The sequence below is a fragment of the Jaculus jaculus genome, chromosome 3 (genome assembly GCF_020740685.1).
Source record: "Jaculus jaculus isolate mJacJac1 chromosome 3, mJacJac1.mat.Y.cur, whole genome shotgun sequence".
In the NCBI taxonomy this organism is placed as follows: domain Eukaryota; kingdom Metazoa; phylum Chordata; class Mammalia; order Rodentia; family Dipodidae; genus Jaculus; species Jaculus jaculus.
The window spans coordinates 180,842,310-180,855,797 of NC_059104.1; the positions used below are offsets into that span (position 1 = coordinate 180,842,310).

Below are 13,488 nucleotides of genomic sequence, written 5' to 3' on the forward strand. Positions count from 1 at the left end.
TCAACTGGCCTATTTTTTCCCCTTTCCTTGCCATACTGCACTGGCGTAATTTCAGTAGCTGCATAGGTCTTGATATCTGGTTAAGCCTTTTGGCTTTGTGCTTCTTCCTCAAGATAGTCTTGGATATTCTTAGCACTTTGCATTTTCATATAAATTTTAGAGCCAGGCATGGTGGCGCATGCCTTTAATCCCAGCACTTGGGAGGCAGAGGTAGGAGGATCACAGTGAGTTCAAGGCCACCCCGAGACTTCATAGTGTATTCCAGGGCAGACTGGGCTAGAGTGAAACCCTACCTCAAAAAAAAAATTAGAACCAGGTTGTCAATATCACGAAAAACATGCTGGGACTTTCATTTAGATTGCACTAAATCTATACATCAATTTGAGGAGGATTGACATTTTTAACAATGCCAGTCTCTGAACAAGACTCTGTAGACTTAATTGCTTCTTACCTTGTGCTCACCACTGTGCGGGGCTCAGGTGTGGTTCTCGGTTTTGCAGGATATTCAAGCATGTTAACACACAGACGTGCAAAACATGATGTAATGTGATATGTAATGATGTGATGTGAAAACAGTGCATATGATTTACTAAGTGCCTGGTGTATTTTACATGATGATTTTAAGGACTACATACATATTCATTCATTTATATTTTATTCTAATACTTTGACATAAGTGGTTATCAGGCTAATTTCATAGGCCTATTTATATGAAAATATATGTTATCATTTTTCATCTATAATATACATGTGATTTCTAATAGACTTTTATGAAGAAAACATAGATTTCAGGTCATCCTTATTCTATTTTTTATCTCTGGATATATATTTATATGTCTGTCGTCTGTCTATCAATAGACAGACAGACAGACAGATAGATAGATAGATAGGATGTAATATGGTAATCTCACCACTGGAAACAGTGTATACTATTTACTAAGTGCCTGTGGAGGGGGGGCATATGATATATGTGTGGCAAGTGTGGACACACTGTGTGACATGGCACTTTGGAGAAAGTCAGAGGACATTGGATCTCCCTCCACCTCGATGGAAGCAAGATTCCTCTCTCATTCGTGATCTCGGTCTCCCTGTTCACTCTTATGCTCATGGTTCACCAGGCAACATCATCTGAGAGTCCAGGGAAACTTTGCTGCCTTCACTCACATCTCTCAACGTGCGGGGGTCACCACAGACTGTCAGCCTTCCTCCTTCCGGTGGGGCTGAGGATCTGATCTCTGACACTCACACTCACATGGCAAGTGCTTTATCCACTGAGTCATTTGCCTAGCCCTGTCTTTATTCTTTGAATAATTTTTTTGAGGGTTGGAGAGATAGCTTAACAGTTAAGGCACTTGCCTGCAAAACCAAAGGACTCAGGTTCAATTTCCCAGGTCCCACATAAGCCAGATGCACAAGGTGGCACATGCACCTGGAGTTCATTTGCAGTGGCTGAAAGCTCTGGTGCACCTCTTCTCTCTCTCTCTCTCTCTCCCCCTCCCTTCCTCCCTCAAATAAATAAATAAAAATAAAATGTTAAAAAAAATTTTTTTTGAGGTATGTTGAGAGCTGTTAGGATTAATGCCTTCAAGTTCATGGTGAGGAAGGACAATCCAGTATCTTCTGAAAACTAACTTACAGTATTACAAGTCTTGATTACTCTTACCTTTTCACAGATGCCCAATATTGTTTATAAAAGATGCCAAAAGCAGTTCCTGCACTTAGATAAGCACATTGGGATGTGAGGTTAGATGACATGCAGTGGAATAGGACTTCCTCTGGACCTTGTGAACTGGGTCCCAAGGCAAGTCCTAGAATTCCAGAAACATGTAGATATTGTCACTTTGGTTTACAGTCATAAGAAATGCCATTAAATGGGAGGCAAAACACCTGGGTTCTAGCTGCCATCTTGCCTGATGGGAACTTGAACAGGTCTCACCACTTCGGGACATCAGAAATTCTCAGAATGTAAAGGGTTAAATCAGATCATCTTCAATATCCTGTACAGCCGGGAGATTGTAATGTCAGGAAATCAGAACTCTAGGCTATTACAGGTCAGAGCTAGTGTTTGGCACATAGAACTGTTATTATAATAATTACTATCATTGTTATTATTGCCTTTGAGTCCAATTCTAACTTCAATATGTGTGTCTTTCCCCATTCCTATGTGCATGCAAACACATTTTTCTAAAATATTTTATTTATTTATTTGAGAGAGAGAGAGAAGAGGCCGAAAAGGAGAGAGAACGGGCATGCCAGGGCCTCTAGTCACTGGAAACAAACTCCAGACACATATGTCACCTTGTACAGCTGGTTCATGTAGGTACTGGGGAATCGAACCTGGGTCCCTAGGTTTTGCAAGCAAGTGCCTTAACCACTAAGCAATCTCTCCAGCCCCTCAAACACGATTTTTTCTATTGAGCAGCTTCATTATTAGCCATAAAGCTTCCTCAAGGATGCATTTTTCAATTCTGATGTTGTGTTGGATTTTATTATTTTATTTTATTTTTGGCTTTCTTTTCAACGTTTTCCAATGTCTCTTCTTACAGAGACGAAAGCTTCGCATTCTTTTCAGGGGATTTGCTGTCTTAACCAAAGCCACTTCACTTTGAAGCCTGAGACCTTGGAAATCGGTGGCGGAGCTCAGGGCCAGCTTCCTCCTCATGGAGGACCGCCGTGTTTTGTTTGGAGCTCAGTTTGACATGGATGGCCATCGTGACACATCCTCTAGGACACACTGCCACAGGACCAGGGCGATAAGCGGCCTTTTGCTTCCTTGCTCTGACTTTTACCCTACTGGTTTTTACCAGATTTCTTAGTTGTCTGAGCATCAAAGGGGAACAGGCCTGAGAGGTGTCCTACTGCTGTGTTGAAGCCTGCCCATGGCTGTCTCAGGCCAGCACCCAGCCAGAGCTTCCCCCTTTTCATCTGGGAGGCCCATAGTATTTTTAATCTTAAATAAGTCCAAGAAAAAGAGAATGCATAGTCTTACATGGGACATATAACTTGTATCTCCATAGCTCAGGGAACATCACGGGAGAGGGAACAGAAGAAAGTAAGAGCTGGGGGGGGGGGGCGAGTGGTGTGGACCTTTGCTGTCAGGCTGTAAGGGGCCTACTGAGCGCATGAGCTCACACCCAAGACCTGCAAGTGATGGGACTACCCAACATTCGGTTTTGGAAAGGGGAGGGGCTTATGAATCCACGCCTCTTGGATTGGCGTTAGTAAGAGGTAATACTTGCTGGGGGAGGGAAAGACATCCTCCTCCCCCCTGGCGAGTGGTAAGTAGGGCTGTGCGGACAAGGGAGGGTCATGTGGGGTCCATATGATCGAAATGCAGTATGTACATTGCATTTCATATGCATGTATATACATGAAATTGACAAAAGAAATAAAAATCACTTAAAAGAAAAGATAAAGAACATCCAGTGGTTATGGGGAAGTCAGAGGGAACCTACAAAAGGTGAAATTTTGTGGCTGGGCTTAGTGGTTAAAGATACTTGCTTGCAATGCTGCCAGCCTGTGTTCAGTTCCCTGACACACACATAAAGCCAGAGCAACGTTGCATAGATACCCGTCATTCCAGCATACCTAAAGCAATAGGAAGTGGAGCCAGGAGAATCTGGGAGCTCACAGGCCAATTAGACATTGTACACATGGCAGCAAAAGTAAAACAAAAAGGGAGACTCTGTCTCAAGTAAGGTGGAAGGGGCAAGTAAACACCTCAAGACTGTCATCAGACCTCTACATGTGCACCATGGCACTTGTGAGCCCATATACCACACACACACACACACACACACACACACAAACATTTTGGGCTCGAGAGATGGCTTAGTGGTTAAGGCGCTTGCCTGTGAAACCTAAGGACCTAGGTTCTACTCTCCAGGTCCCACGTAAGCAGATGCACAAGGTGAAGCAGTGTGCAAGGTCTCATGTGAGCACAAGGTGGCGCCCGTGTCTGGAGTTTGATTGCAGTGTCTGGAGGCCCCAGCATGCCCCCCCCCCCCCCTCTCTCTCTCTCTCTCTCTCTCTCTCTCTCTCTCGTAAAAAAGATGAACACTTAGCTGATTTCTGACAGTTTGCCAGGAATGGAAGAAGTCAAATATCCCAGCTGTATGAGGGACCTATAAGAAAAATAAATAGAGTAAACTGATGATGTGGCTTTTCAGGAAACTGCCAGTGGGCGAGTCTGGGACTAAACGCAGCGCAATGGGTCAACGGCATGCTGGTGACGGAGCCGCAGGAGCAGAGTCTACGGCGTTTTTGGCCTAAGTCTGTGCAGTTTGAGTTTTAGCACGGAGGCGGTGTATTCAGTGCAGCAGTTTCTTGAAGGTTGCTGCAGTCAGGTTTGCGTTACTGGCAGAAAACACCTGACCAAGAGCAGCTTGTGGTTTATTTTGGCTTAAAGACTCAAGGGGAAGCTCCATGATGGCAGGGAAAATGATGGCATGAGCAGAGGGTGGACATATCTCCTGACCAACATCAGATGGACAACAGCAACAGAACAGTGTGCCAAACACAGGCAAGGGGAAGCTGGTCATAACACCCATAAGCCCACCCCCAACAGCACAGTGCCTCCAGGAAGCACCAATTCCCAAATTGCCATCAGCTGGGGATCTACCATTCAGAACACCTAAGTTTATGGGGGACACCTGAATCAAACCACCACAGTGGCCTCTTGCAGTGCTCCCCTTAGTCCACCGAATTTGTTCTGTAGAGCTGTTGGACATTAGCAGAAGCCAGAACAACAGAAATTTATTCTATCATTGTTCTGGCATCTAGAAACTAGAAATCAGGGTGTCATGAGAAATGTCCCTTCTGTGCAAGTTCCAGAAGAGTCTGCTCTGGCCTCTTCTCCATAGCCCTGCGGCTGCCAGCGGACCTCGGTGTCAGGGGCGTCACTTTGCCCCACCTCTGTGTCCACATGATTCACTTCCCTGTGTGGCCCATGACTCTTCTTATATGAACACCACGTATATTGGATTTCAGGCCCACCCTAGTCCAGTATGGTCCTTCTTAACTAATTGCATCTGTAAAAATCCTAACTTCAAATAAAGTCCCATGTGCTAGAGGTTACTCTTTTAACATATCTCTCTTTCTTAGTTTTTTAAATAAGAGATGGCCTTTGAAAAAAATTAATTTTTATTTATCTATTTGAGAGAGGGAAGGAGGCACAGTGAGTGAGAGAGAGAGAATAGGTGCTCCAGGGCTTCCAGCCACTGCGAACGAACTCCAGATGCGGGTGCCATCTTGTGTATCTGGCTTACGTGGGTCCTGAAGAATCGAAGCAACGTCCTTTGGCTTTGCAGGCAAATGCCTTAACTGCTAAGACCATCTTTAACATATCTTTCTGGAGAACACAATTTAACATGTAACACAAAGCTTCTGACAAGGATTTGGGCATAAGAGATGCATTAAGGAAATGCTCCCAGGGAAGTCCAGGCAGGGCGCTAGAGAGTTAAGGCAGGGACAAGCCTGTGTTCCAGGCAGAGTTCCTCAGGGTAGTTTCAGTGGGATTATACAGGAGCAGTTTAGAGTGCAAAGATGTACTTACACTTGTCTAGTCCTGACACAAAAGAACTGGGCCTTTTTCATATTATTATTTTGAGAATTTCATGTATATAACAGTTTTTGATCATATTCACACACCCCTTAGCTTCTCTTGTTCTCTTCTCCTTACCACTAAACCCACCCATCTTTCCAACTCCTCCTCCTTCTACTTTGATGCCTTTTTTCCCCTTTGGTTGGGAGATGATCTGCTGAATTTAATTAGGGTTGCTTGCTTGACCATAAGCTTGGGTGTGGGTGGGGAGTTATTTATTGAAACATGGACAACATACCAATGACTATACCACTGAAGAAAATGTCTTCCCCACCCTAGCAGCCATTAACTACCAGGAGCTCCTTGAGGAGAAGTGGGGCCTCATGAGCACCTCCACCATCCATGGTGGAGTATTGATGAGCTAACCTTGAGCAGGTAACTACAGCCACTATGAGCTCAGGAATGCAATGGCCATCAACCATGTTGTGTCTGGAAGACAGTATTCCACAGCACTCCTCCCCATCCTTTGGCTCTTAAAGTGTTTCTGAACTGGGCTTTCTTAATTATTTTTATTTTTATTTATTTATTTGTTTTTGAGAGAGAGAAAGAGAGAGACAGAGAAGGGGGATAGATAAAAAATTAGCATGCCAGGACCCCAGCCACTGTGATCAAACTCCAGATGCTTGTACCACCTAGTGGGCATGTGTGACCTTGAGCTTGCCTCACCTTTGTGCATCTGGCTTATGTGGGATCTGGAGAGTAGAATCTGAGTCCTTAGGCTTTTCAGGCAAGTGCCTTAACCACTAAGCCATCTCTCTAGCCCCTGAGCCAAGCTTTCTGTATTAGGCTGAGTAAGCTTGGGTGACCCGAGGACAGCCCTCCAAAGCAGAGTCACAGGTATTGGCCCTTGGAGCCAAGGCCTTTCAGCCCTAGAGTCACATTAAAATACCAAAATGGACCTTTGAGAAGTCTGATTCTCCTGTCTGCTACTTTGTCCTCTGCTGCTCTACCTCCAGAATTGTGCAAACTGTTTAAAAGCCAACCCATCTTAGATGGTATTAGATGACCTTCTCACTCTCTTGTCTGTCCCTCGGAGATGCCAGCTCTGTCTCGTGACATATCCACCATTGTCTGCTTGTCCCAGATCGCTCTCACACGATCCCTGACAAGAGTACATGTGGTCCATGAGGTCGTGAGTAGAGGAAAATAGAGGAAGGCCCTCTATTTTGGCCCAAGCAACCTTTGGATGCGTCAGTGACCTTAGAGGTGGTTCCTGAGGTCTCTGCCTAGGTTCCTTATCTGTGAGGTTGGAAACCTCCCGTGTGGGTTTGAATGTAACGTGCAGACCTACCACAGATTCATCTGTGTGAACAATTGTCTCCGGATGGTGGCGCTGTTTGGTAAGGTTGTGAAACCTTTCGGAGGTGGAGTCTAGCTGGGGGAAGAGGGTCACTGAGGTCGGGCCTTGAGGCGTTAGAGGGGAGGGTCCCTGTGCATTCTCTGTCTGCTTCCTGTGCTTCAGTGTGAGGCCAGCCTCCTGCCATGCTTTGCCCTCCATCATGAAGCTTCCCCCAGAACTGAAAGCCAAATTAAGTCCTTCTCCTTCCACAAGCGGTTTCCACTTGGGTTCTGTTCACAGCAACCAGAAAGTAATGGCTGCACCTGAAGTCAGAGATTCCATGGAAGTTCCAGCAGCCTACTTCTAAAGTAGAATTTTGAATGCTGGCAGCTTTTTAATCCCAACGCATAACCATTTGAAGAGACTTAACCATGTCTTCAATGCTGTGCCAGGTGGTAGGGATGCAAACAGAATGAAAACTCAGCCCCTCTCCTGCATGGCCCAGAGTCAGCTGAAGATCGTCATTCAGCAGAAAAATCACAGCTCAAGGTTTCTGTCTTGGGAGAGTGGTACCAAATGGGAGGGGTGGACATCATTGTCTCTTGATAAGGCCCTTGAGCTAGATTTCAATGGGAAAATGGTTCGCTTGGGGGAGTGATGGCTCACACCTGTCATTCCAGCCCTCTAAAGGCTAAGGAAGGAGGATCTCAAGCTCAAGGCCAGCATGTGCTACATGGTGAGTTCAAGGCCAACCTAGGCTATTTAATGAGACCTTCCTTAAAAAAAAAGAAAGAAAGAAAGCAATAGTTTTCTTAGTAGATGTAGGAATGAAGAGTTTTAATACAAAATCACCGTGCCAGCTACCATCACAGATGACCCCTCACAGTGTAAGTTTATATTCAGTGCACAAAAAGCACCCTGTGGAGGTTTCTGGTTGGTGGGTGACTCTTCATAGGCTTAGCCAGAAGTCCACTTTCCCTCCACCTGTGATCCTAGTACCCTTTCCTGGGATGTCAGGGTCCTCTGCTGGACCCACTGTGTTTAGCAGAGGAAGGAAAGGGAGAGTGAAGGATGATGGGTAAAATCTGTGGGCACCAGGTTTGGAAGCAGCGTACATCATGTCTGTCCATGATACTTACGTAGAACTTGGGCACAAGCAAACTTAACTGCTAGGGGCTGTGCATAGGTAGTCTCACCGAGTTTCCAGAAGGTAAAGGGGAGATGTTTGGGGAACACATAGCAATCTGTGCCGCCAGAGACCTTCTAAAGGAGTGTGTTTTATGAATTTCTATTGGGCCACTCTAACAGAAGGGTAACATGTGATAACTGTTAAGATTGGAGTTTCTGACCAGCGGTTATCTTTATCAAACTGGGAGATAAATAGATGGACGGATCGATGGATGGATGAATGGATGGGTGGGAAGATAGATAGATAGATAGATAGGCAGATAGGTTTATTTCACTGTTACCCTGATTGGTTCAAGAAGATTCAAGTGAGAATACTTTGGAGGCATAGGCAGGAAAATTGTGAATTTGAGAACACTGTGGACTACACTGTAAGACTCTGCCTGAAATGAAATAAATGCATACATATGTGAGATAGCTCATTGAGCATAGTGCTCACTCTGAAAGCATGAGGACCTGAGTTCAGTTCCCTGAACTCACATTAAAAAGGAAGTTACGGGCTGGAGAAATGGCTTAACCATTAAGGTACTCGCCTCCACATTCACGTGCATCTCCCAACACACATGCACACTCACACACATGCGCGTGCACACATGCATGCACACAGACAAATATGAATTTTCAAGTGGGAGAGTTCTGGGTTGGAAAAGGAGCTGAGGGCGGGGGAAGGGCTTTTGCCTGCATAGGTGAGTCTTTCCCGCCTGGCTTGTCCCTGAGCCCCTGAGGGATGGGATAGCGATGGAGAACTGGGATCCGTCCCATCTGGCAAACGGCAAGCAGTGGACTTCGGTGATTATCTATGGCTCTCTTGTCATTCACAGTGACGCTCTCAGCTGCTCCTCCCTCCTACTTCAGAGGATTCACATTGATTGCTCTCAAAGAGAACCGAGAAGGTGACAAGGAAGAAGACCATGCTGGCACCTTCCAGGTAAGAGCCTGCCAGGCCTTTCCAAAGGCCCTTCCTCCCTGGAAGGTAGGGGTCAAAGGAAAGGTGGACATGCTGAGGAGCTGGCACTCCAGGAGAGGTGGGCTGTCATGGGTGGCTTCTCACCTATGTACTTAGTGGTTGGCCGGGTGGGCCAGCTCCATTCGAAGGGTATACTGGCAAAGTCCACAGGCCTGTCTGCACAGGCTTGGTCACCACACAGGACTTGCTTTACCCCAGCTGATCCCTCCGCTGGTCTCTGGGCTCTCAGCGCCCTTGGCAGCAGGCAGTTTAGTCCAGGGCGGGAGAGTGCTCCGAACCCTGGCAAGGCCTTGCTGTTTCCACTGCACAGGCATCTCGTGATTGACGGGTAATTCTCTTGTGTAAACTGAACAAGAGCTCTGGGCCGCCTGGCTGGAGGGAGTTCAAAGCGCAGGAGAAGGACTATTAAGGAAACGTGGAGATTGATTTATGAGGAAGATTAAAAGAATTACACATGCTTTGTTTGGCTAAATGAACAGGGCTGAGTTTAACAGGTGGTAATAGTCCCTGAATGTCAGTCCTGGCAGAGCCAGCTCCTCAAGGGGAGGCTTCATGTGACCTTGTACAAAAGAACACAGCAAGACGAAAGTGGGTCAAGAAAAAACAGGAATCTCCAAGGCCCTGACCGTGAGTCATATTTCACTATGGAATATTCTTCCGAGGGAAGTGGCTGGAGCACTGGCCCCTCTCAGAGGCTTAGAAAGAGGCCAGCAAGCTGTCAGAGCACATCTCAGGGGACTGGGGTGATCCTAGGAGCTGGCTGGGCAAAATTCGCTGTGAGCATTTCTCATCTCCAATGTCCATTGTTCTGGGATTCATGTTTTGCCTAGCATTTGCAAACTCAAGAGGAAAAATGACAATCTAGGAAGAATGCTTACCTCGTAGCTGGCTGCTGAGGACCTCGGAATAGCCGTGAGTTCCTCAGAAGACCCTAACCCCAAATGTCCTCATCCAAAGGCCTCTGTTTGGGGATGAGGGCAAAGTTATAACAACAGACAGAGTCCTGGGATTTGAAAGTTCTCTCCTCCTTAGATAGAGTCTTGTTACGTAGCCCTGGCTGACCTGACACCCACTATGTGGCCCAGGCTCACCTAGAGGGCCTTAAGCTCAGAGCAGTTCTCCTGCCTCAGCCTCCTGGGTGCTGGGATTATAAGCATGTGTTACCATGCCCAGCTAAAATGTTTTCTGTTGTCTTGGATTCTATGCTTCAGATCTAGTAGGATGGTTAAGTCTATGCTCATTGTGATGCCTTTCCATGACAAGCGACTTCCTGGCCCAGGTCCACCCGAGTGACCCAGTAATAATTCAAAGGAGCAGCTGGGCATGGTGGTGCACACCTTTAATGCCAGTACTTGGGAGGCAGAGGTAGGAGGATCGCTGTGAGTTCTAAGCCACCCTGAGGCTACATAGTGAATTCTAGGTCAGCCTGAGCTAGAGTGAGATCCTACCTAGAAATCCAATGTGTGTGTGTGTGTGTGTGTGTGTGTGTGTGTGTGTGTGTGTGTGTGTTTTATATATATATTTATTTTTATATATTCAAAGGGCATCCAGTGCTTGTTAAGTATTATGGCATGCCAGGGACCCTGCTGAGTGATCCACCTCTTCTTAAGTTTGTCTTATCTTAGTTTAATTAATTTACCTGCCTTTGCTTAATTCTCAAAATAACCCAACATAGGAGCCATTATCCCCATTTTCTGAGCAGGAAATTGAAAAAGAGAACTTCAACCACCATCCTAAGCCACTAGTGAGTAGTCTGGGGACGAAGCTTCCAGAACAGATGTGCTCAGTCGCCTTATCAGGGAACGTGCCTTTACCATGAAGGGAAGACCCATACGCACTTTTGGCCTAGAAATCGTTCAAATATAATCAGCAGCCTTGAGATCATGGGTGACTGATCACATCCTAGCAGGGGAGAGGCCTGGGTACCGGAGTGTCAGGGAGGGGGACGGTTTAGGAAGGAAGAAGTGCATAGCTGCGAGTGGAGGGGGAGGGGAGGTGAACTTAGTCTTCATCCCAACAGAATGGGGCCGCTTTGTAATGCTTAACAGTGTGTGCCCAAAGAATTGAAGGCGGGATGGTGAGCTGACTTAGGCACCAGTGTTCACGGAGACATTGTTCACAAAAGATGGAAGTGGCCCAAATATATACCAACAACATATGGTTTATATGCACAATTGGAGTATGACTCCACCTTGAGCAAGGAAGAAAATTCCTTTTTTAAACGTATAAGATTTACTGGAGCATTGCTGAGAAAAGGGAAAGATCGAAAACAATTTGAAACGCCCATAAATTTGTTATCATAACGATATTCATACACTGGGATAGTACCAAGTATTTCAAAAATAAGGAATGGAGGCCAGGCATCGCGGTGGATGTCTGCCGTCCCAGAACTTGTGAGACCAAGGCAAGAAGGTCATGAGTTTCAGGCAAGCCTGAGTACACAGTGACACCCTTTCTCAAAAACAACAACAAAAAGTTAAAATACATGGAAAGATGTCCAAGCTAGATTATTCAGTGGAAAGAGCATGATACAAAATGGTGTGATTCCATATGCAAGTGAAAATAAAAGAAAGTTTTGACATGCTATGACAGATGAACCTGGAAGACATTATTGTAGGGGAAATAAGCCATTCCTCAAAGGACCAGCACTGCATGGTTCCATTTCCACAATGCACCTAGGATGGTCAAATTCAAAAAGACAGGAATCAACCAGTACTGGCAGTTGCCAGGATTTGGAGTCAAGAGGAAAATTTCCATGGGTGTAGAGTTTCTTTCCGGAAGGATGGGAAGAGTCCCAGTGTGGATGCTGGTGACGTGTGTGTTACGTCTGACGTTAGTGTCTTCTACCACAGTGGAAGTGATGCTTGGAGAGGCCTGAGCAGAGACATGGTTCCTTGGTTCCTTCCTTCCTTCCTTCAATCTTTCCTTCCTTCTTCTCTCAACTCTTCAATCCTTCCTTCCTTCAACCCTTCAATCCTGCCTTCTTTCCTTCCTTCCTTTAATCCTTCCTTCTTTCAACCCTTCCTTCCTTCAATCCTTCCTTTTTTCCTTCTTTCCTTCAATCCTTCCTTCCTTCAGTCCTTCCTTCCTTCCTCTCTCTCTGCCTTCCTCTCTTTCTACTCTTGTGTCTCTTTCTTTCATAATGTTCTGCTTGTTGCTACTCCCCTGACCCACTGCTGCTTCTGCTCAGCCTGACATTTGTCCTTGCAACCGACAGTGGAGTCCAGATCCTGCTCTACTGAGCAGCAAGTTGCTGTTGGCTGAGGGTGTTAATGAGCAAGTGCCCCATTCCACCACCGTGTGTGACTCAGTCTTTGAGGCTCTCCTCTCCTCGTCACTGCTCCTTTCCAAGCTTCTGAGGTCCTTCTCACTGGCCGTGGCTTGCAGAGTGCCGTCTCACACAAGCTGCGTGAGCAGCATACGGGAACTTTTCAGGAACACAAAATCTCAGCCCTCTGAGCCTCGTCTACTGCTGGCTCAGACCTCGGAGAGTGGGGCGGTCAGCCTGTGTTTCAGCAAGCCGTGGGGTGATCTGATGCCTGCTCAGCTTTGAGCACCTTGGTTATCAGGGCACAGAGATGAGCTCATAGAACGCCACTGCCCACACCATCGCAGCAACAACACGTCTGTCTGTTTCTATCTGTCCTCTCACTGTGTCCACCAGCCCAGGACATTAGAGGGGATGAGAACACAAGAATGCCCAAGCCATAGTGATAAGGATAACAGTGCTTAGAACTAACAGTGCTTAGTGCTTGAACATCAGACACGAGCAGAGGCATCTCCATCCATTAACTGCCCTGATCCTCAGAGCGCAGCAGTGAGATCAGAGTCATTGTCCTGGCTTATAGCTGAGGCGTTTGCGGCACACAACATTGAGTTCTTCTAACATTACCAGCTCTGAGTGATAATTATTTTATGTTTTTGCATATATGTGGGGTGTGTGTGTGTGGGGGGGGACAGAGATTGTCATTGGTGTCTTCCTCAGTAGCTCTCCACCTTATTTTCCAAGACAAGTTCTCCCAATAAACTGGTGTGTTGATTTAGGTAGACTAGCTAGCTAGCAACTTCTGGGAAGCCTCCTGTCTGCATCTCCCCAGCATTAGAATTACAGGTGTGCAAGGCCTTAAGTGGGTGCTGGGGATTGAACTCAGGTCTTCATGCTTGTGCAGCAAGCACTTTTCCCACTGAGCCAGCTCCACAGTCTCCAGGTTCCTGTTTGTCACGACTGTGTGCATATTAAATGAAAACGAGAGACTGCTGCGGCTTCTTCAGATGGCAGTGTCTGTGTGGGCTGACTTTAGTATCTGATTCTGCTTGCTTTGTTTGTTGGTTGGTTTTGTTTTGTTTTTGTGACAACCTTTTGAAGTCAGGGCTGGTATCTCCATTTTTACAGTGATGAAACTAAGTCTCCAAAGGGTTAAGTCAAAGCAAGCCAGCATCTCAAGGGTCTAAACT

General features: G+C 46.3%; 1 protein-coding gene across 1 annotated transcript in view; it reads left to right on the top strand.

The window, feature by feature from the left end:
- Positions 1-13,488, top strand: part of Spon1 (spondin 1) — a 342,604-nt gene that overhangs the window by 17,447 nt on the left and 311,669 nt on the right. The window contains exon 2 of the mRNA XM_004650848.2: positions 8,888-8,994. Coding sequence (XP_004650905.1) covers positions 8,888-8,994 — 107 coding nt within the window. The remainder of the gene's footprint in view (positions 1-8,887; positions 8,995-13,488) is intronic.